The sequence below is a fragment of the Oncorhynchus mykiss genome, chromosome 20 (genome assembly GCF_013265735.2).
Source record: "Oncorhynchus mykiss isolate Arlee chromosome 20, USDA_OmykA_1.1, whole genome shotgun sequence".
In the NCBI taxonomy this organism is placed as follows: Eukaryota; Metazoa; Chordata; class Actinopteri; order Salmoniformes; family Salmonidae; genus Oncorhynchus; species Oncorhynchus mykiss.
In genome coordinates, this window is record NC_048584.1 from 12,055,257 (window position 1) to 12,076,254 (window position 20,998).

Below are 20,998 nucleotides of genomic sequence, written 5' to 3' on the forward strand. Positions count from 1 at the left end.
GCTAAGGTGTATTTAAACTTCCGACTTCAACTGTATATAAAGTTTCTTGGCCTTTTTTAAATCTCTCAGATTTTGTACAGACACTTCAGAAAAAACGTCCTTTTGATTTTATTTGAGGGACTATCTGTTGTTCGATGTAGTGTATCTGCTATTCTATGCGTTTGTTTGGGCTAATTCAATGTTTCATGAAATATTTTTTATATATACTTTTTTTCTTTCTTCAAAGGCTCTTAAAATTCTAAATCAAATAGCTAAATGACCTTAAAACAATTCCATATGTTAGCTTACAGACATACCCAAAACACAAAAATTGTCCAGTTGTGTCGATGATTCTGCAGTGTTTCTTTAAAGGTGTAAAAAGCATTCATAAGAATGTTCCAAGAAATATTATGGGAACCTTTAGAGACCTTTTAGAGAAGGAACGTTCTTGTAACATCTAGTGAATGTTTTTTTTGCACCCTAAAATAAACATTGTAGAATCATCTGCACAACTGGACAGTTTTTGTGTTTTGGGAATATACAGTGCCTTCAGAAAGTATTCACACCCCTTGACTTTTTCCACATTCTGTTGTGTTACAAAGTGGGATTAAAATGGATTTAATAAATGATCTACAAGATGTCAAAGCGGTAGAAAAAATGGAACATTTGTAAAAACAAAACTATTGCAAATAAAACACTAATATATCTTTATTAGATAAGTATTTAAACCCCTGAGTCAATACATGTTTACAATCACCTTTGGCAGCAATTACAGCTGTGAGTCTTTCTGGGTACCTTAAATCTTTAAGAGCTTTCCACACCTGGATTGTGTAACATTTGCCCGTTTATTATTTTCAAAATTATTCAAGCTCGTTAAAATTTGTTGTTGATCATTGCTACACAAACATTTTTAGATCTTGTCAATTGTCGAGCAGATTTAAGTCAAAACTGTAATTCGGCCACTCAGGAATATTCATTGTCTTCTTGGTAAGCAACTCCAGTGTAGATTTGTCCTTGTGTTTCGTGTTATTATCCTGCTGAAAGGTGAATTTATCTCCCAGTGTCTGGTGTAAAGCAGAGTGGACCAGATTTTCCTCTAGAATTTTGCCTGTGCTTGGTTCCATTCATTTTTTTCTCCCCTGAGAAACTCACCAGTCCCTAACGATTACAAGCATACCCATAACATGATGCAGCCACCACTATGTTTGAAGATATGGAGAGTTGTATTTAGTGATGTGTTGTATTGGATTTTCCCCAAACAAAGCACTTTGCATTCAGGACGTAAAGTGAATTACTTTGCCAAATTTTTTTTTCAGTTTTACTTATTCAATATCTGCTTTTTAAATTTTTACTCATCTACCAATAAGTGCCCTTCTTTGCGAGGCATTGGAAAACCTCCCTGGTCTTTGTGATTTGAATCTGTGATTTAAATGGACTGCTCGGCTGAGGGACCTTACAATTATCTGTATGTGTGGTGTACAGCGATGAGGTAGTCCTGAAAAACAATTTGTCTTGAAAAAAAAGTCAAGGGATGTGAATACTTTCTCAAGGCACTGTATCTTTTGTGATGTCCCCACAATGTTCCCACCAGACTGTTCCCACGAGCTAATGAAACATTCTGGGGAACCTTTTAACAGACAATGTGTTCTGGGAACATCCAATATTGTCTTATCATCAGCATGACTGAACAGTTTTTTTCTGTTATGCGAGAAAAAAAACATAACTCGTACATTGTTATTACAATACCTGGAAACCTAATGAGAATTTGGGGGGGGGGGGGGGGGATGTTTGGTGGTGGGTGTTACAGCTGTTGTGCGCGACATTTTAGTGAAAGTTGTGCACTAATTTATTTGTTCTACCTTATGGTGTTTTTAGTGCTACGTTGATGTCGATTATTGCGTTGTATGTTTTGGAGCTTGCAAAAAAAAAGGCATTTCAATTCATATATATATTCTATACCAAACAGCCAGAGCAAAAATCAGCATCCAGAGGAAGTGTGATTATAAAAGGGGACTGTGATGAAAGCTGCTGTCTAGACAGACAGACAACCACCAAGTTTTGTTAACAAGCCTAGGCGCTGTATCAAGGACTTTTCAGTGTAAATTCTCAGAGCAGGAGGTAGCCGGAAGACGAAGGTGTAATTTGGACACCTGAACTAGCCCTGGCCTCTCCTTGGATTTTGTGAGGCGGCGTGCTCTTTTGAATGCATTGCAATGCCGCTCCGTCTTAAGGGCGAATAGCTGAGCAGCCACTGGACAGATTGTAGGCTAACATATGTTTTGTATTCTGATCCAGCGGCACTCATTATTGGACCTCTTTCAGTCTTCAGACAGTCTTTTGGAAAAGAACACTTCTTTGGCGAAAATAGAGTACTGATGTCCTCTACCAGTACTAGGGGGTTTGCTAAGCTTCATATAGAGCTTTCGTCTCCGTGGTTCACACACAGGGTCTAATGATCTCTCTCAGGCCAGAAGTTAAAACAGTCCCTCTGCCGCACATGTCAGTCTTAATGAAGCCCCATGATCTCCCATTGAGTATCTGCCATTTTGATTTAGTGCTTTGCCTAAGTGTTAATGTGAGCCTCTCTAGACCAGGCTGACAGTTGTAAATGCAGCCAGTCCTTCAGAGGAAATCAAAGGAGTAGCCGAGGAAAATGGCTTGCCATGTCCGTCAGCAGAGACAGCGCTAGCTACTTCACAAATTCACAATAATGCTGAATTCAATCAGGCTCACAGAGACTGTCATTCTGACAACTGGAAGCATTTACCATGAGGGGTATCTTTATTATGGTGGTGGTGGTAGTAGTAGGCTTTTAGGGTAAAAATGCTGTTGATTCAGAAACTCACTAATTACATGAGTTTGTTTCTCTCTTCCTTCTCCAGGATATGAATGACTACTCTCCAGTGTTCAGCCAGGTGTTGTACAGGGGCATGGTGGCTCCCAACGCAGTCAAGGGGACTGTGGTCACCACGGTACATGCAGAGGACCTAGACCCCCCTGTGAGTAGACAACAACGTGACAGCACCTGCTCTGGGTCTGACTGTCACTTTACAACATGCCTGCCAGGTCGCTGCTCCCGTGGCAACGCGGGTGTGAAAGCATGATTGGCTCAGCTCTGTCCCGAGCCGGCGATTTAGCGGAGAACAGAAAACATAGTATGTGTCTGCGCTACTGCGTTCGTACATTGTCATTGTGTTTGTTTGTCTTGTTTCTATGTATTCCACAGAGTCGTCCCGTCGATGGAATGCTTAATGATATAATGTAGATACATCGGACGGAGTTGTTGTAGTGTGTTTTGCTATTATTACGTTGGTAGGGTAAGTCTCATTGTTTTGAGCTTTCAGTTATTTATCATGTTCTGTGCTAGTGGATTTGTTCGTTCATCCATAAGTAATGGATGGTTATTTATGAGAGAGATTGATATCACTACATGTTCTGATATCTTATAGCCTCGGGTGGACCTGCAGGCAGAAAGCAATATGCTCACTGCATATCATATAGAAGCATATTCTACATGCTCACTGTGTTGTGTGATTTCATTGCCCTGTGGCCCGAGGAAATGATGTCAGTGTTGCCAAGCCGACGTCCCAAGGCGTGGCGAATCAGCTATGCTTCGGCAACAAGTTCCTGAATATACAATGATATTACATTTCCCCTTATAGTAAACGCTTGGTTTCACAAACTCACCCATCACATTGGCGCAAAGAGGTAGATAGATGCCTTAAGGTCTCTCAGGGCAAATAAGACACGGAGCAAATGTTATTCATGAACGAATATTATTCATCAATTCACATGCAGTGGAACAACAACATAGATTATATGCAATCCTTTTTTTCACACATGTAGGGCATAGTGGTACTGTAGGACTATGTGGAGATTAACCTTTTAACTTGAAGGCATTCTGAATGGTCCCAGCAGTCGGTAGATTAGAGGAGGGGATGAAAGGAGAGGAGAAGAGAGAAAAAAGGAGAGAGAAGGCGAAGAGAAAGGAGGAGAGGAAGGGAAGAGTAGAGAGCACCAGCGGAGGTCCAGCCTCGCCCCCCTGGAGACCCCTCCCCGCCTGGCGGGATTGACAGGCCGAGGTGAGCCCTTGTGATATCTCTCTGCATGAGTGGGAGGCCCTGGCTTGGCTGGCTGGACTGGGGCTACCAGCGCCCCACACCGCATCACTCCTCTCCCTCAGATGTATGTAAAGCAGTTTTGAGATGACAGGAGAGGCAAGTTCTCAAGCTGAGCTGTGAGATGAATCACTGATAGAGACAGGGTGGGAGAGAGAGACTCCACAGAGCCTTGCCTGGCACCTTGCCTGGCTGGAACCTCAAAGCACCCCCCAGTTACACACACAGCTCACTCCTGATCATAAATTCAGGTGAGGAGACTGAGCAGAGAACCTTCCTCCCCTCTTCTCTTCTCTCCCTCTTTCTGTTTCTCTCTCTGTCAGTCCATCCTCTCTTGCTCTCTCTTGCTCTCTCTCTCTCTTGCTCTCTCTCTCTTGCTCTCTCTCTCTTGCTCTCTCTCTCTCTCTCTCTCTCTCTCTCTCTCTCTCTCTCTCTCTCTCTCTCTCTCTCTCTCATATATATATCCAAGTTTGCAGACAGATAATCTGTGGAGGGTGGGGGTCCACACTGCAGATGTTATGTCACTGTGGTCACTGTACCCTCCACTGTCTTTAGCATCTCAGAGGCAATGGTCTGCTTTTAATAAGCTTCTGTAGTGAAATATATCATATGTCCGAGTTTGCCTTCAAAGAGATATTACATTTTAAAACTCAAGTCACAGCTGGATGAGACTCAGGTCAATCCTCTTTGGCTCTGTTCTCTTCTTTTATCTGACATCTCACAGGTGAATTCAGTGCACTCTACAAGCTGTTTGTCTTCTTCCCAATGTTCAGTATTCATGCAGGGAGGGATGGGTTTTTTGGGGGGGGTGATCAGTGTTGGGCTTCTGATATCAAGAGTTCAATTACGCCTCTCATATCCCATCTTGTCTAAAGTTTTAAATGTGATACGCAATTGACTCAATCCAAAAGCACGCTACATGATCAGCCTTCATTATACTGGGATTATTAAACAGCCCACCCTAGAGGGAAACTTTCCTCCCCTTTTAATCAATCTGATAAGCAGAGTAGTTGCTTAGTCACTAAATTATATGATCCGCCTGAGATTGTGTGTGTGCGTGCGTGCGTCTGTGCACCGTGCCCTGTCTGCATGCATGTGTGTCTAATTGTGCGAAGTCACATAACTATATGGGTGTGTCTGTCTGTGTGCACGTTTGTACAATATGACCTGTGTCCTTCACCCCGTCTGCAGCAGATGTTGGAGCAGTCAGAGACTCCTGTCAGAGTGTGTGTGTTTGTGTGCATATTTTTACAATATGACCTGTGTCCTTCACCCCCTCTGCGGCAGATGGTGGAGCAGTCAGAGACTCCTGTCAGAGCTGTCTACTTTCCCCCTCTCCCCCTCCCCTCTCGCTGTCCGTAACTCCCTACCCCCCTCCCCCCCCCCCCTCAATGCATTCCAGCAACTTTTACTCTCACCGTGAAAGTTGTGGAGGCTGAAGAATAATCGGTTGATGAAAGTGTAGCTTTCTCTCTATTTACAGTACATAACGGAAGGCACTGCAAATCTACTCATGACTGACTATTGACTGGGAAGACTAATTGACTATTTGTTACAGGCCTGAAACTTCGATGGGAAACTTTGTTTGTCTTCGCTGCCAGCTAAGCTACGGAGCACAAACTGGGCTCTGGGCTGTTCTCAGCATCTCAAGAAGCTCGGCAGAGTTGTTAGAGTCCTCCGTCAAACACTGACACTTGAATTATTTGTGTACTGTGATCATGATTCTCTCCTGTCATAGGAGAAAGGGTTCTCAGGCTGTACTTTATCGTAGATTCTGCTGACTCAGTGCTAGGTTGGTTTATTGAAAAGGAGCAGCTATTGAGACAGAACTCAACTCGAGCACAACTTGAGTCGTTTTGTTTATCAGGACAATACGACTTAAATTCAGAATGTGTGTTTAATCAAAGAAATGTTTGCTTGAAAATCCCCTAGGAGTTAAAAGAAAAAAATCTGTGCTTTACAAGGGAGAGCTGTGTGATTTAAACAAACGTATCATAGTTTAACTCGCTGTAATTACAGAAAGTGAACAAGCGTTTACACAAATGCCGGTTCGGCTCTTTTGTTTAACTACATCTTTTGCGTCATGAAACTGCTACTGAAAAAGTGTGTTGTAAGTAAGACGTGTGATCTACCAAATTCATAGCACATGAAAGTGCATTTGACATTTGCCAAACAAAAGGACAGATCCTTAATTCGTCAGCGAGCATTATCATCTCCGCTCTGACCTGCTTGTTATGGCGCCCAATGATGTTGTTGCTCTCTCTCTAACCTCGCTTCTTTGCTCCCCTATTCTCCTAACATCTGTCAGCTGTCTCTTCGCGTTGGCATCCCACATTTCATGAAGCTTCATGAACTTCTGTTTATGCATGAGCCATCTTTAGCCACGTTTCTTCATTCTAAGCTACAGCCAAATTTGGCCCGATATCTGAGCGCGAGAGAGAGAGAGAGATTTAACCTGCATGTTTAAGATTCAGAACTCTGTTAAAAGGTGTGACGGTGTGACAGTCGTGGCAGCGTGCAATTAGGTTGTCTCGGCGGTGTTTAAAAAGGTGACTTAAAGTATTAGTGCAGAGAAAATATTAGAGTTGAACGAGATAAGTTTGCAGAAATGCGATACGATAAAGTAGGATTTAGGATGATGTTTGAGTCACGGTGGAACACATATCCGACTAGATTTCCCTGTCCCAATTGGCACCCTATTCCCTATATTGTGCACTACTTTTGACCAAAGCCAAAAAATCTGTCAGAGTAGGAGTGCTGATCAGGGATCAGTTTTGCCTTGTAGATCATAAGGAATAAGATTACAGTATATGGACAGGTTGGGACCTGATCAGAACTCCTACTCAGAGACACTTTGCGGATACAGGCCCTGGTCAAAAGTAGTGCACAATATAGGGAATAGGGTCCCATTTGGGACGCAAACCCCAGGAAGGTTAAACAGTGTTTTCAGACGCTCGCTCCTCGTCGATATTGATGTACTTTCTCTCAATGCTTTCATAATAAATCAGTACATCCTATATTGGGCAGATTTCATGCTAAGTCCCTGTGAATCAGGGTCCATTTGCTATGGCATTTATGCTGTTGGTCGATGGATTTGTTTGAGACGTCACTGCCCCCGTAGGGTCTCTCCTTCCTCCTCACTTCACCACCCCAAATGATCCAGACACCCAGCCGAGTCGCCACCTCCTGCCTCTCTGTCTGCCTCCCTGCCTGCTAAGGCAACACATGAGTTCACAAAGAGGTCTTAGAATGAGTGAAACACCATTCTGTTCCACCCGGAGCCTTTGGAGAGTAATGAAAAACAAACCTAGACGTTGTAGAGTATGCCTCAGTGGCAAGGAAACGGGATGTTTCAAATGCGTGAGCCACAGAACCAGTGAATGTTGATCCCTGACCCTTGATCCTGTGTGTGTGTGTGTGTGTGTGTGTGGAGCGGGGGGCTTATTTAGAAATGTCCTGATGCATTTTGTTGAGATTGCCCTGCCATTGTAGATAAATGAACATAAGGTGTGTGTGTATTTCACAGGGTACCCCTGCCAGCCGTGTGCGTTACAGACTGGACCTCGATGAGGACCCTTACAGCGGCAGCATCTTTGACGTGAACGAAGTCACAGGCAGCGTCATCACACGTGTCAACCTCAATGAAGAGCCCAATCTAGTGTTTAGTGTGAGTACATACCTTTTGTTATAAACAGTTCTGTAAAATGACCTTTTTTCTAAGAACGTCATTGAGTGGAGAAATTGAGTGACACCCTGCGTTCCACTTTTTTCTTGTTTGATTCTTATTTTATTTCCTCCCTGCAGCTAATCATTGTTGCCTATGACGACGGGGAGCCAGTGAAAGTCAACAAGACCCTGGTGGTTATCACTGTCCTGCAGCCCTCCGTCATACCAGTCTTCACCCAGGAGGAATACAGGTACACTTCTTCCTGAGCATGTGCACTGTTAGCCTGGTCCCAGATCTGTTCGTGTGAAATTGGTATGGTAAAACCAGACCAGTTAGCAAGACGACACAAAAAGATCTGGGACCAGGCTAGAACTTGAAATGATACTGTATATGGTTTGCACGGTCACTTATCTACATTTGTAGAGCTTGGATATTCTCCTTCAATATGGATTTGTATGAGAGCTTGTTGCCTGAGGTGTTGTCTTTTCTTAATCACAAAACATCAATATTCCCAGTGGTCAAATATCAGGCCTTGATCAAGGTGGAGCCGCGGGCACAGGTTGACACGTCACACAATGTTGCTTATGACAGCGCTCTGCGTTTTTATGAGGTCCTATAGTCCGGGCACAGGTTGACACGTCACACAATGTTGCTTATGACAGCGCTCTGCGTTTTTATGAGGTCATATAGTCCGGGCACAGGTTGACACGTCACACAATGTTGCTTATGACAGCGCTCTGCGTTTTTATGAGGTCATATAGTCCGGGCACAGGTTGACACGTCACACAATGTTGCTTATGACAGCGCTCTGCGTTTTTATGAGGTCATATAGTCCGGGCACAGGTTGACACGTCACACAATGTTGCTTATGACAGCGCTCTTCGTTTTTATGAGGTCATATAGTCCGGGCACAGGATTTCCTCTTCCCCTGTCGGAGAGGGGATAGATCTCCAGCTTTTTCATTTACAACGGAACTCTGTTTAAACACTCAACATTTAATTCACCTTTGTGGAGGTATTTAAGAGAACACTAAACTGCAGATATATTTTCAGAAAGGGTTAGAGGCGATATGGAACCTGTCAGTGAAGCTTTTATTGCTAGTGTTTATATGAATATGTATCATAGCTCATAGCTAGAGTGTGTAGTAAGTACAGCAAATCTACTTCAGCACTGCACAGTGTTGTTTTCTCAAAGGGTAGAGTGCACTTGCTCTGCATAAATTATGGCTCTTTTATTGAATTAAGTATTGTACATATGTGACATAAGGGCCTAATTAATTCAGCTCCCCTGGCATTGACTCTAGATGGATCAGCATGCTGGGAGCTCTGGCTTACTAAATTGCTATTATTGATTTCCATAATGAAATTTTGAAAAAGTTAGCGAGGGCATTGCGAAATGCCTCTTGTGCAACAATGGTTTTTCACCCCACCACATCGAATCATTTTCAATACCGAATATGAAGTGCGTTTAAAGTTCTCAACATGCTTTAACAAGGGAAAGGGGGATACCAGTTGTACAACTGAAATGTGTCTTCTACGTTTATATATATTTTGTATGCACACTCGCACACCATGTAGGCCTCTTAACTTGGTCCAGTTCTCTGTTGGCAGAGGAGTTGAGCTGTGTTGTAATCTAGTGGGGGGGGGGGGGGGGGTGTATGTGTGTAAGCCAGCTCTATAACAAGCCAGCCTTATCTACTGATTCATTAAGACTACAGAGCCAGGAACATGGGCAATGAAAAACCTTGAATGGGGGGGGGGGTTGAATTAATGACATGTCCTACACAGCGGTGGAAGGTCGCTGGTGATAGTGGCTTTTTGGCAGGTGGGGGAATAACAATGGCTGTTGGTAACAGGCCACCTAGCAGGCAGCATTGCCTGGATCAGTTGTTAATTAGAGCCTGTGGAGACATTAGCCAGGTGTTATGTCCCCCTCCACAGCCAGGGCCTCCACAATCTGCTTCCCTATTCTCTATCTCTCCCTCAAATCCCTCCCTCCCTCCATCTGCTCCCCTAGTTGAGCAGTCCAGAGGAGACTGCATCCCTCCATCTCTCATCCATCCCTCCCTCTACTCCCCTAGTCGAGTTACAGTCCACAGGATAACGCCACTCCCTTCCTCCGTCGACCCCTCCTTCTCTCCCTCCCTCTTCCGTCTGTGGGCCTCTCAGGAACCAATAAGCCCTTTAACTCAGTGCCAGCAGTCCTTGTGTGATGCCAATCAATGTACATCAATAATTCACTGTCTATTCACAAACTGTTATAATGTCCATTTCAACCAAACGTTTGAGTTGCAGCCAATTGTCTTTATTGTATGTGCTTTTATATGATGTACTGTATATTCAGCATTTTTATCCATTGTTCAGTTCAGAACTTGGCATATGATGTGGCCTAATGTTTAATGGTGTTACAATGTAAGAGTCTGAAATCCTTGAGCTGGGTTGAAAGTTTATTGGATCACCTAATTGGATGATAGAAGCCTTTGTCTGATATCTGTAGCCCAGTCTTTGAACTTAATAGGCCAAGAACATTTGGAATCTGTGGAGATTTTAATTAGTGTGTGAAGTTGGTTGATTCTGAACATCAATGATCACGATATTTGCATAGGGCTGACGAAGAGCTTGGTGTTGTATAGGAGATTTGATTTAGTGTGTGAGGTGATGTCAGGTTGGCTGGCAGAAGCGCTGTCTGGCAAGTGGCACCAGTAGATTCCCCCTCCCCGAGTGGAACTGTCTGTGAAGTTTGCCACCCAAATCTGCCGCCTGTGCGTTTTCCACAGCGGTTATCTCATAGAAACACTTAATGAAGCCGCAGTGAGTTTCACTAAATCACCCGCCACCGTAACCACCTTGCCACTTCTGAGTTTGTCATTTTGACGATCACTGCAATCACTGTCTCGTTTTCTGCTTACCTCCGTAGATGTGTGAATTAGCTTCTCCCCCCCCCCATCTCCTTCACCTGAGTAAGACTACGACATGAATAAACATGAGGGAAAACGTATCATCCAAGACAAGATTGTATGAGGGGAGCTTGGAAACACAGGCTATTACACTATGGCTTTGAAGTAAGCGCCCTTGTGCCCTGCAACCAATTGAAAGCGGAAAAACCCTGCATTTAATTGTTTATTCGTCATTACGCAGTACACACACACACACACACACACACACACACACACACACACACAAGGCTATTGCATTGAAAAAACAACATGACATTTGCTTACTTTTACACCAGGGATACCTTTGTGCATACGCCTCGTGAATAAGAACAGTCAACCGACAGGATTGAGCACAAGAACAGCTGTGGAGTTGCATGCCAGTACCTGTGAATCATGATAATTAGATTACCTGCAGAGGTAGATGATTGAAAGATCCTAATAGGATGACTTAACGATTGTGAAAATTGTGCCACCGTCTGCCTGTTAAGCTTTGGCCGTGTTGAAAGCAATCGCCGTGCCTTCCCTAACATACAGGTTATTGAGACGGAGCGCCAGACAAGGCAAGGAGTGTAACTAGCTGCTAGGTACGGAACGGTAATCACGCCGTGAGTCACAGTAAGAGAGTGAGGACGCTCTATTTTCTCCATGGCCATCATTGGGTTGGAGCAGGGGAGAGACAAGAGTGTTGCCTGCCTGACTGTGTGTGCTTGTGTCCTAGGCAGGGCTGGAAGGATGGGTTGGACCGGCCTAACCCCCCCCCCCCCCCCCCGGAGCTCATCACAGTCGTGTGATTAGTCTCTCTGTGTGGGGGGGGGGGGGGGGGGGGGGGGGGGGGGGGGGGGGGGGGAATAATAAACACGGTCAGATGAAATGTGCCCACCCCACACGCACGTTAGACACGCACAACTCCCTCTGAAGGATCTATTTGGAGTTGGTTGACACTCTGTTTTGCAACGCTGCGTTTAACCGGGTTAAGAGTGTTAACACCCTTAAATGTGTGTGTTTAGAGCTGTAGAGCAGGGTAGTTCCGCGGCCACCAGGCGCCAGTCTGTCCTATTATTTGGAGTGTTCATGCTACAGACGGGAGCTGTGCAGAGTCACACTCCAGTGTGTAGTGGAGCGGTGCGTGTTTTAAATGTCATCTGTCATGGGTGTATGCATTCCTAACGGTCAGGTCCAATTAACTGCCTGGCAGAGTCCTGCTGTTTAGTCCAGCCTCTTCTCCTCCTTCCGCACCCTCCCTCTCTCCACCATCCCTCCCTCTCACCAACACCCCCCCCCCCCCCCTCCCTCTGGCATGCCCTAATTTCTCCACTCGCGCCTCTCTCTCTCTCACACAATTTCTATTTCTCGCTCTCTCCCTCCCTCTCTCTCATGATTAGGGTAGTGGGACTCCCTCCCTCCTTCGGAGGACAGCACCTGCAGTATAAACATGCAGCCGTTGGCAGTCACCACGCACCACTACCAGCATGGGGGCAGAAAAACAAACACTGCATTAGCATAACATAGCTTATTAACATGTCCTAATGATAGCATCTCAGTTAACCACCGTGCACTGTCAAATAGACATGGCGCTATGGACAACTGCCTTGTTAATGAATGTAATTAAAAGTAGAGAGTACAGAATTAAGATGTTTTTTAAGGTGAGTTGCATCAGTGCATTGAAAGAGAAATAAGGGCGGCAGGTAGCCTAGCGGTTGAGAGCATTGGGCCAGTAACCGACAATTCGCCAGTTCGACTCTCCAGACTGACTATGGGAAAAATCTTTCGATGTGCACTTGAGCAAAGCACTTGCTTCTGCTAAATGACTCAAATGTAGGATGAGATGACACTTCAAAGAATATGTAGGTAGTAGAGCCACTAGTCAAATCAAATGTTGTTTGTCACCTGCCTCATGAACAGCAGGTGTAGTCATTTCAAAATAACAACACAAGGAATAAATACACAATGTGTATCGAAAACTTGGCTTTATACACGGGTTACCAGTACCGAGTCGATGTGCGGGGGTACGAAGCAATTGAGGTAGATATGTACATATAGGTAAGGATAAAGTGATTAGGCAACAGGTAAGATCAGGGATGGGGTCTACAACAACAACAAAAAAAAAAAAATATATATATATATATAAAAAAAAATATATATATATAACTCAGTCGGGGTCTCAACTTACTGTTAAGAGAAAGATAATAGAATACACAAAATGCAATTTTGCAATGTGGTTGTGCATCAGTAGTCACTCAATTAGCCCAGGTCAGCAAAACTTTTTTAGATTGGTAAGTTATTCTCGCTGCCAGCTATCTAAACTTGTAGTAAGCATGATCGACCGGGATTGGGCCCGTTGATCATCAGTTATCATGTTAAAAAACTGCAAACATTTGCCTCCACCACATGGCCAATTGAGTAAAATTGCATGAAATGAGTTCATTGCAAAATGTTCTCTCCACCCATGGCAAAATGTTCTCTCCACCCATGGCAAAATGTTATCTCCACCCATGGCAAAATGTGTAGAATTGGAGAACATTTACTTCAAAATGTACATTTTTCCTCTTCGCTGTCACGAGGGGAGCTGCTAAAATGTTTAGCTCGCAGGGTGGGGTTGGGGGGATGTGGCCCCTCATGAGTTCTGTTTTTTTTGTGTCCCCCACCCCCATCAAAGTTGCCCATCCCTGGGATAGATAATAAACAGTAGCAGCAGTGGCGGTGATGAGTCAAGTGTGAAAAAGAGTGAAAAAAGGGTCAATGCAGATAGTCCCTGTAGCTATTGGTTAACTATTTAGCCAACTATTTAGCAGTCTTATGGCTTGGGGGTAGTTGGAGGTAGTTGCTCCATATTTAATGTGACTGCCATCTGGTACAGTACATGTGTGTGGTTTGCAAAATTGTCTGACGTATTTAATAATTCTATACCCGTCTGTCCTCCGTACTCAAAACATTTTTCTTTTGACTTTTATGAAGTCTACCCAGCTATATATTTAAAAAAAATGCGCCTCTAACAAACACATGACTCACAGAAGCTCTCAAGTATTGCCAAAGATATAAATGTGCTGTCGTAAAAAGTGCCGAAACAATTGTTCTAAAAATATGACTAGCAACTTACAGTACATCCAAGGTTACCTTCGCTGCCGCATCACAGCGAGAGAGCCTGAAGTGCTACAGGCAACTTTATGTGTTGATCGCACTGAAATCATGTGTTGTTTTATTTATAGATAGTGTTAGCAGCCGAGTATCATAGAGGCAATGACACTGAAACGAACATGTAAACCTAGCAACAACAGACATCCCGATGAACAGTGTGATTTGATACGCGTTCATTGAGATGTCGTCAGGACTCTCTCGGGGCACCTGTGTGCGTTGCATATCGGTGATATTATTGGATCATTACCGGGCTCATTAATGTGTGTGTGTGTGTGTGTGTGTGTGTGTGTGTGTGTTTCCTGTGTCTTTATTTGGATAGATGGAGATTAACAGCTTTGACAAATGGCCTGCAGAGAATAAGGAAATCAAATGGTTGTCGTTGATGAGTCATCTCGATGGAGCCCTTTTCATTTTTATCCAACAATGTCTCAATCAAGCATGAGCCCTTATCTGCTCCCTCTTTTGTTGGCAGCCGTACAACAAGGGCCTATCATTTAAATATTCATTGTGGTGTTCAATTATTTATCACGTGTATCGGCTTATCTTATTTTTAAAAACTCTCCTGAGCATGATTGGAAAATGTGAAGCTGCACTATGGGTGAATCATGCAAATGTGTTTTAGATGAAACAGCCTCAGGGTTTCATGTGCTAGCTACCAATCTTGGTATTAGGCTAGACAGCTAGCTAGCATCAGAGGCAGATGTTTAGAAACCAGAAATGTTTTTTCTGATGTTTTACAACTTAAAAGTATGTTTAAGAACTTTATATGATACTTAAGAGTTTCCTTGATGCTCGTATATCTTTTCTTCCCCTTTTCCCATTAGACTCTAAATAATATTATTATATATCCCTAGTCTAAGTCTTGAACGGAGAACTGCTCAAATAGTTATCATAGCTACTAAATTGCTAATACTAACTGGTATTTATGGATCATTGTCACTACAGTATTTCCATTTGCAAAAAAACACTCATTTTCCATAATGCTTGCTTTACATTTATGTATTCCATCTGAATGGGAAGGAATGGGTTTGTTTTGAAAGGCTAAAGATATTTTCCCCAAGTTCACAACACCACTGAAGTGCTCATGCTAACTGGTATTTATGGACTTGATATTTCACCAAAGTTTGCAGGACTAAGAGTTGACCTTTGACCTCTTGTTTGCAAAAGGACAGCCATGGTATGGCAACTGGTTCCTAACTGCACTGATCCTATTCTTTGAAAAGGTGAGCGCCTAACACTCGAGATAGCAAAACAGCCGCAAAAATAAAAAGTCTCTTTATCGAAAATAGCCAAATAGTAATCATGAATGTTTTCAGTTTAACTCGGCTTCGTTGAGTGTTGATGCCGCTCTGAGTAATGGGAGTCAGTGAGAGTCCTGTTGTGTGCAGTGAATGAAGCCATGGTGTGCATTGGCGTGGTCAGCTGTTTTCCAGGGGGGGATTGATGCTGTGTATAGTCCACATCACATGGTCTGCTAGAGGGCTCGGCATGGGTAACCTATGAGCATTTGTCTCTCACTTCAACACGTGCTTCTATACCTGCATTGCTTGCTGTTTGGGGTTTTAGGCTGGGCTTCTGTACAGCACTTTGAGATATCATCTGATGTACGAAGGGCTATATAAATACATTTGATTTGAACACAAAAACGGAAACAGGGTTCATGACCTTACACAAACGCATAACTCGGACCATAGTAAATGAGTTTTCTTCCTACTAATAGCACACTGAAAGTATTTCCTGCATTTGTAGATGTACAACATGGTCTCAGCACGCTTGACCCTGGCTTTGTGATGACTAAAGACTGCTCCGATTCATTTTGTGTTCAAGTGGATTAATATGATTATCCTGAAAAACAAGCCACATGTTTTATTCCAGACCAGATTAAATGTGGGTTTTATCATCCGTTCAATATTTGCGGTGGGTTCTGAACAGTTGTCAGATCAGTGTGACAGATGTGCTCCCACCCCCCCATGTTATCTTCCCACTGCACTCCAGAAGATCAAAGGAGGAGATACAGTAGGCTACGAAGATCAGATTAAGAGATGACAACAGTTACGTTGTTAGTATCTTTTAAAAAATAAAAAAAACTTTGCCTCGATTTGTTGCATTTTTGTTATTTTTGTTAGTTTATAGATCGGCAGGTAAGGTTGCTCTCGAGCGGCTAGATGTCCTTAACCATTCGGCAATCAGATTTGCCTCCAATGCTCCTTATAGGACACATCACTGCACTCTATACTCCTCTGTAAACTGGTCATCTCTGTATACCCGTTGAAAGACCCACTAATTGATGCTTATTTGTAAAACCCTCTTATGCCTCACAACCCCCTATCTGAGATATCTACTGCAACCCTCATTCTCCACATACAAAATCCGTTCTGCCAGTCACATTCTGTTAAATGTCCCCAAAGCACACACATCCCTGGGTCGCTCCTCTTTTCAGTTCACTGCAGCGAGCGACTGGAACGAGCTGCAACAAACACTCAAACTGGACAGTTTTATCTCAATCTCTTCATTGAAAGACTCAATCATGGACACTATTGCTGTCAATTGTGGCTGCTTTGTGTGATGTATTGTTGTCTTTACCTTCTTGACCTGTGCTGTTGACAATAATGTTTCTACCATGTTTTGTGCTGCTACCATGTTGTGATGTTGTGTTGCTACCATGCGATCTTTTCATGTGTTGCTGCCTTGCTATGTTGTTGTCTTAGCTCTCTCTTTATGTAGTGTTGTCTCTCTTGTTGTGATGTATGTTTTGTATTTATAGAGTTATATAGTTTTAAAAAAAATTTATCCTAGGCCCCTGTCCCTGCAGGAGGCCTTTTGCCTTTTGGTAGGCCGTCATTGTAAATAAGAATTTGTTCTTAACTGACTTGTCTAGTTAAATAAAGGTTAAAAACACAATTTAAAAGTGACTAAGATACCGTAGAATAGTGTGGAGTGCAGTTTATACATATGAGATGAGTAATGTTACTGTAGATACGGAAACATTATTAAAGTGGCTCGTGATCCATTTCTAATAGTGGTCAGTGATTCCTAATCTACGTGTGTCTATAGGCAGCCGCCTTTGATGTGCTAGTGATGGCTGTTTAGCAGTCTGATGACCTTGAGATAGAAGCTGTGTTTCAGTCTCTCGTCCCAGCTTTGATGCACCTGTACTGACCTCGCCTTCTGAATGATAGCGGGGTGAACTGGCAGTGGCTCGGGTGGTTGATGTCCTTAATTATCTTTTTGGCCTTCCTATGGCATCAGGTGCTGTAGGTGTCCAGAAAGGCGTGAAGTTTGCCCCCGGTAATGCGTTGGGAAGACTGCACCACACTTTGGAGTGCTTGTGGGCGGTGCAGTTGCCGTACGAGGCAGTGAGACACCCCTACAGGATGCTCTCAATTGTGCATCTGTAAAAGTTTGAGAGTTTTAGGTGTTAAGCCAAGTTTCTTTAGCCTCCTGAGGTTGAAGAGGCTCTGTTGCACCTTCTTCACCACACTGTCTGTGTGGGTGGACCATTTCAGTTTGTCAGTGATGTGTACGCTGAGGAACTTGAAGCTTTCCACCTTCTCCACTGCAATCCCATCGATGTAGATAGGGGGGGTGCCCCCTCTGCTGTTTCCTGAAGTCCACTATCATCTCCTTAGTTTTGTTGACATTGAGTGAGAGGTTATTTTCCTGACACCAGACTCCCAGAGCCCCCCACTCCTCCCTGTAGGCTGTCTCATCGTTGTTGGTAATCAAGCTCACTACTGTTGTGTCGTCTGCAAACTTGATGATTGGGTTGGCGGCATGCTTGGCCACACAGTCATGGTTGAACAGGGAGTACAGGAGGGGGCTGACCCCAGTGTTGAGGATCAGCAAAGAGGTGTTGTTTCCTACCTTCACCACCTGGTGGTGGCCCGTCCAGAAGTCAAGGACCCAGTTGCACAGGGCAGGGTTCAGACCCAGGGCCTTGATCTTGATGATGAGCTTGCAGAGTACTATGGTGTTGAATGCTGATCTATAGTCAATGAACAGCATTCTTACATAGTTATTCCTCTTGTCCAGATGGGACAGGGCAGTGTGGTGGCGTCTGTGGATCTATTAGGGTGGTAAGCAAATTGAAGTGGGTCTAGGGTGGCAGGTAAGGTGGAGGTGATTTAAACCTTGGGATAGGGAGAGATTGACAGACTGGGATAGGGAGAGATTGAATATATCTGTAAACACACCAGCCAGCTGGTCTGCGCATGCTTTTAGGACGCGGCTAGGGATACCATCTGGGCCGGCAGCCTTGTGAGGCTTTATTTTTATTTTTTTATTTAAATAAAATATATAAATTAAAAATTGGCACTGTGTTTGTCTCAACCTGATCTGTTTCACCTGTCCTTGTGCTTGTCTCCACCCCCTCCAGGTGTTGCCCATCTTCCCCACTTATCCTCTGGGTAGTTATACCTGTGTTTTCTGTCTGTTTGGGCCATGCTTCCGTCTTGTTTGTCAAGCTTACGTTTGTCCTGTCAGCGCCTGTCTTTTCCCAGCCTCTCTTTTTCTCGGCCTCCTGGTTTTTGACCCTTCCCTGTCCTGACCCTATACTCGCCCGCCCAACCCTGAACCTGCCCGCCGACCTGTACCCTTGCTCCACCTCTGGATTACTAAACTCTGCTTGTCCCTGAACCTGAGCCTGCCTGCACCTACTCTGGATTATTATTATTTATTTATTTTAATTTTTTGGAATTTTACCCCCTTTTCTCCCCAAATTGTTTAGTAGCTGCTAGTGCGCGATGAGACTAGGATATCCCTACCGGCCAAACCCTCCCTAACCCGGACGACGCTAGGCCAATTGTGTGTCGCCCCATGGACCTCCCGGTCGTGGCCAGCTGTGACGGAGCCTGGGCTCGAACCCAGAGTCTCTGGTGGCACAGCTAGTACTGCGATGCAATGCCCTAGACCACTGCGCCACCCATGAGGCCTACTCTGGATTATTGACCCCTGCCTGCCTTGACCTGTCGTTTGCCTGCCCCTGTTGTTGCAATAAACATTGTTACGTCACACAGTCTGCATATGGGTCTTACCTTGGTTCCTGAACTTGGTTGTACAAACTGGCCATGACTGACCCAGCAGACTTAGACCAGCTCCGCAACGCCATCTCCTCCCAAGTAGTCATGAGGAGTTGCATTGCGGTCTGATGGAAGGGTTCCAGGCCGTGGCCGAACGTCATGACCTAGCCTTGGACGCATTGCGGGAGCAATTCTGTGGGTTGCCTACTAGGCAGTTTACCACGACGGTAACCTCCCAGCCCCTCTGTAACCCGGCTGGTAGCAGCGCCGTCACCCTGGTCTCCCGGGAACCCCACTTACCTCCCCCAGAGGTAAGCTGCAGTATTCTTCGTTCTCCTCACACCACTCAAAGATAGCGTACATTATTAAGCTAATGTCCGGGAGGGCACTCGCCTGGGCCACGGCGGTGTGGGAGCAACAATCCGCCGTCTGCCTCAGTCTGGAGGTATTCATGACAGAGGTGAGAAAAGTTTGAGGCTTCGGTGTCCGGGAGAGAGGTTGCCCAGAAGTTACTCCAGCTTTGGCAGGACACCCTCAGTGTGGCAGACTATGCAGTGGAATTCCGCACGATAGCAGCGGAAGGTAGCTGGAACCCGAAAGAGCTGTTTGACACGTTCCCAGTAAAGGATGAGCTGGCAACCCCGAGAACTACTGACGGATCTCAACTCACTCATCACTTTAACCATCCAGATCGATGGTTGGCTACTGGAACGTAGGAGGGAGAAGAGGTCCGATTGCGGTCCCAATTGCTCACTCAGGGATCCCACCTTGCAGCTGATGAACTCCGGAAGTCCCTGGCATCTACGTTCCTGAGAGGATCCGAGCTTACCCGAGTCCTTCCAAGAGCCTCCGGAGACTGCCGATTCAACTCTTCCCGAGCCGATGCAGCTCGGCAGGGCTAGGCTGTCTCCAGGCAAACGCGTACGCAGACTTGAGACCCTGAGTTGTCTGTATTGCTGTACTGCCGGTCATTTTGTGTCTACCTGTCCCTTCAAGAGACCTAGCTCATTTGTTGGAGTGAGTACACTGGTGGGTTTTAAGATAATTGTTCTTCTCCACTTACTCACCCCCCCCTCTCCATGCCACATTGCTGTGGGGCGACCAGTCCAAATCTCTCCAGGTACTCATCGACTCTGGGGCCGATGTGAGTCTCATGGACATTACCCTGGCGTCCGAGCTGGGAATCCCCACTCAACCCCTCTCCATTCCCATGGGTGGAGAGGGGTTGAGAAACAGAAGACAAGGGGCAGTCAGAAATAGAAAACTCCAATACCACGGGAGTGGGTGACCCTGCCTATAGAGCACCCCGTCCAGCGCTCTATAGGCAGGGTCACCCACCAGACCACCCGCGTCAACCTACGAGTGTCGGGGAACCACAGTGAGATGATCCAATTCCTGCTGGTTGAGTCTCCGCAGGTTCCCGTGGTATTGGAGTTCTCTTGTCTCCAGCTACACAATCCCTCCATTGACTGGGCTACTGGTGCCATTGTGGGTTGGAGCCCGTCCCGCAACACTCATTGCCGGAACTCAGCTCTGCCTGCCCCGGGACATCTTCCTGGTGGCTTGGAAATTGCCCTGGACCTCTCCGCCAGCTCCCCAGAGTACCAGAACCTCCGGGAGGGCTTCAGTAAGGCCAGGGCTACTTCGCTTCTGCAGCACCGACCGGTATCCAAGGAGGTCAAGCCTGAGGCGCTGGCACGCCGCTATAGTACCGCTGCTACACCCCCAGAAGCCGAGACCATTCCCCCCCGCTCCAAGATCATTAGCCCCTCTGCTGTTTGTCCTCTGTCCTCCATATTTTTCCGACCTTTTCTGTGTCTAGAGTCAAAACTATTTCTGACTGACCCTTGTCTTCTGTTTCTAGGTCTTCTGTTTCTAGGCCCAGTACCCCCCATGGGGGTACTGTCACGCCCTGATCTGTTTCACCTGTGCTTGTCACTCCCTTTAGGTGTCGCCCATCTTTCCCACTAATCCTCTGGGTATTTATACCTGGGTTTTCTGTCTGTCTGTGCCAGTTTGTCTTGTGTGTCAAGCTTACCTGTGTTTATCCTGTCACCTCCTGTCTTTTCCCAGGCATTATTTTTCTTGTCCCCCTGGTTTTTGACCCTTGCCTGTCCAGACCCTGTACCCGCCCGCCTGACCACTC

At 45.2% G+C, this 20,998-nt stretch overlaps 1 protein-coding gene across 7 annotated transcripts in view; it reads left to right on the forward strand.

The window, feature by feature from the left end:
- Positions 1-20,998, forward strand: part of pcdh15b (protocadherin-related 15b) — a 215,080-nt gene that overhangs the window by 145,711 nt on the left and 48,371 nt on the right. For all 7 annotated transcript variants that reach the window (XM_036955811.1, XM_036955813.1, XM_036955814.1 and 4 more), the window contains 3 exons: positions 2,862-2,978; positions 7,624-7,764; positions 7,902-8,014. In XM_036955811.1, the coding sequence (XP_036811706.1) occupies positions 2,862-2,978; positions 7,624-7,764; positions 7,902-8,014 (371 nt within the window). The remainder of the gene's footprint in view (positions 1-2,861; positions 2,979-7,623; positions 7,765-7,901; positions 8,015-20,998) is intronic.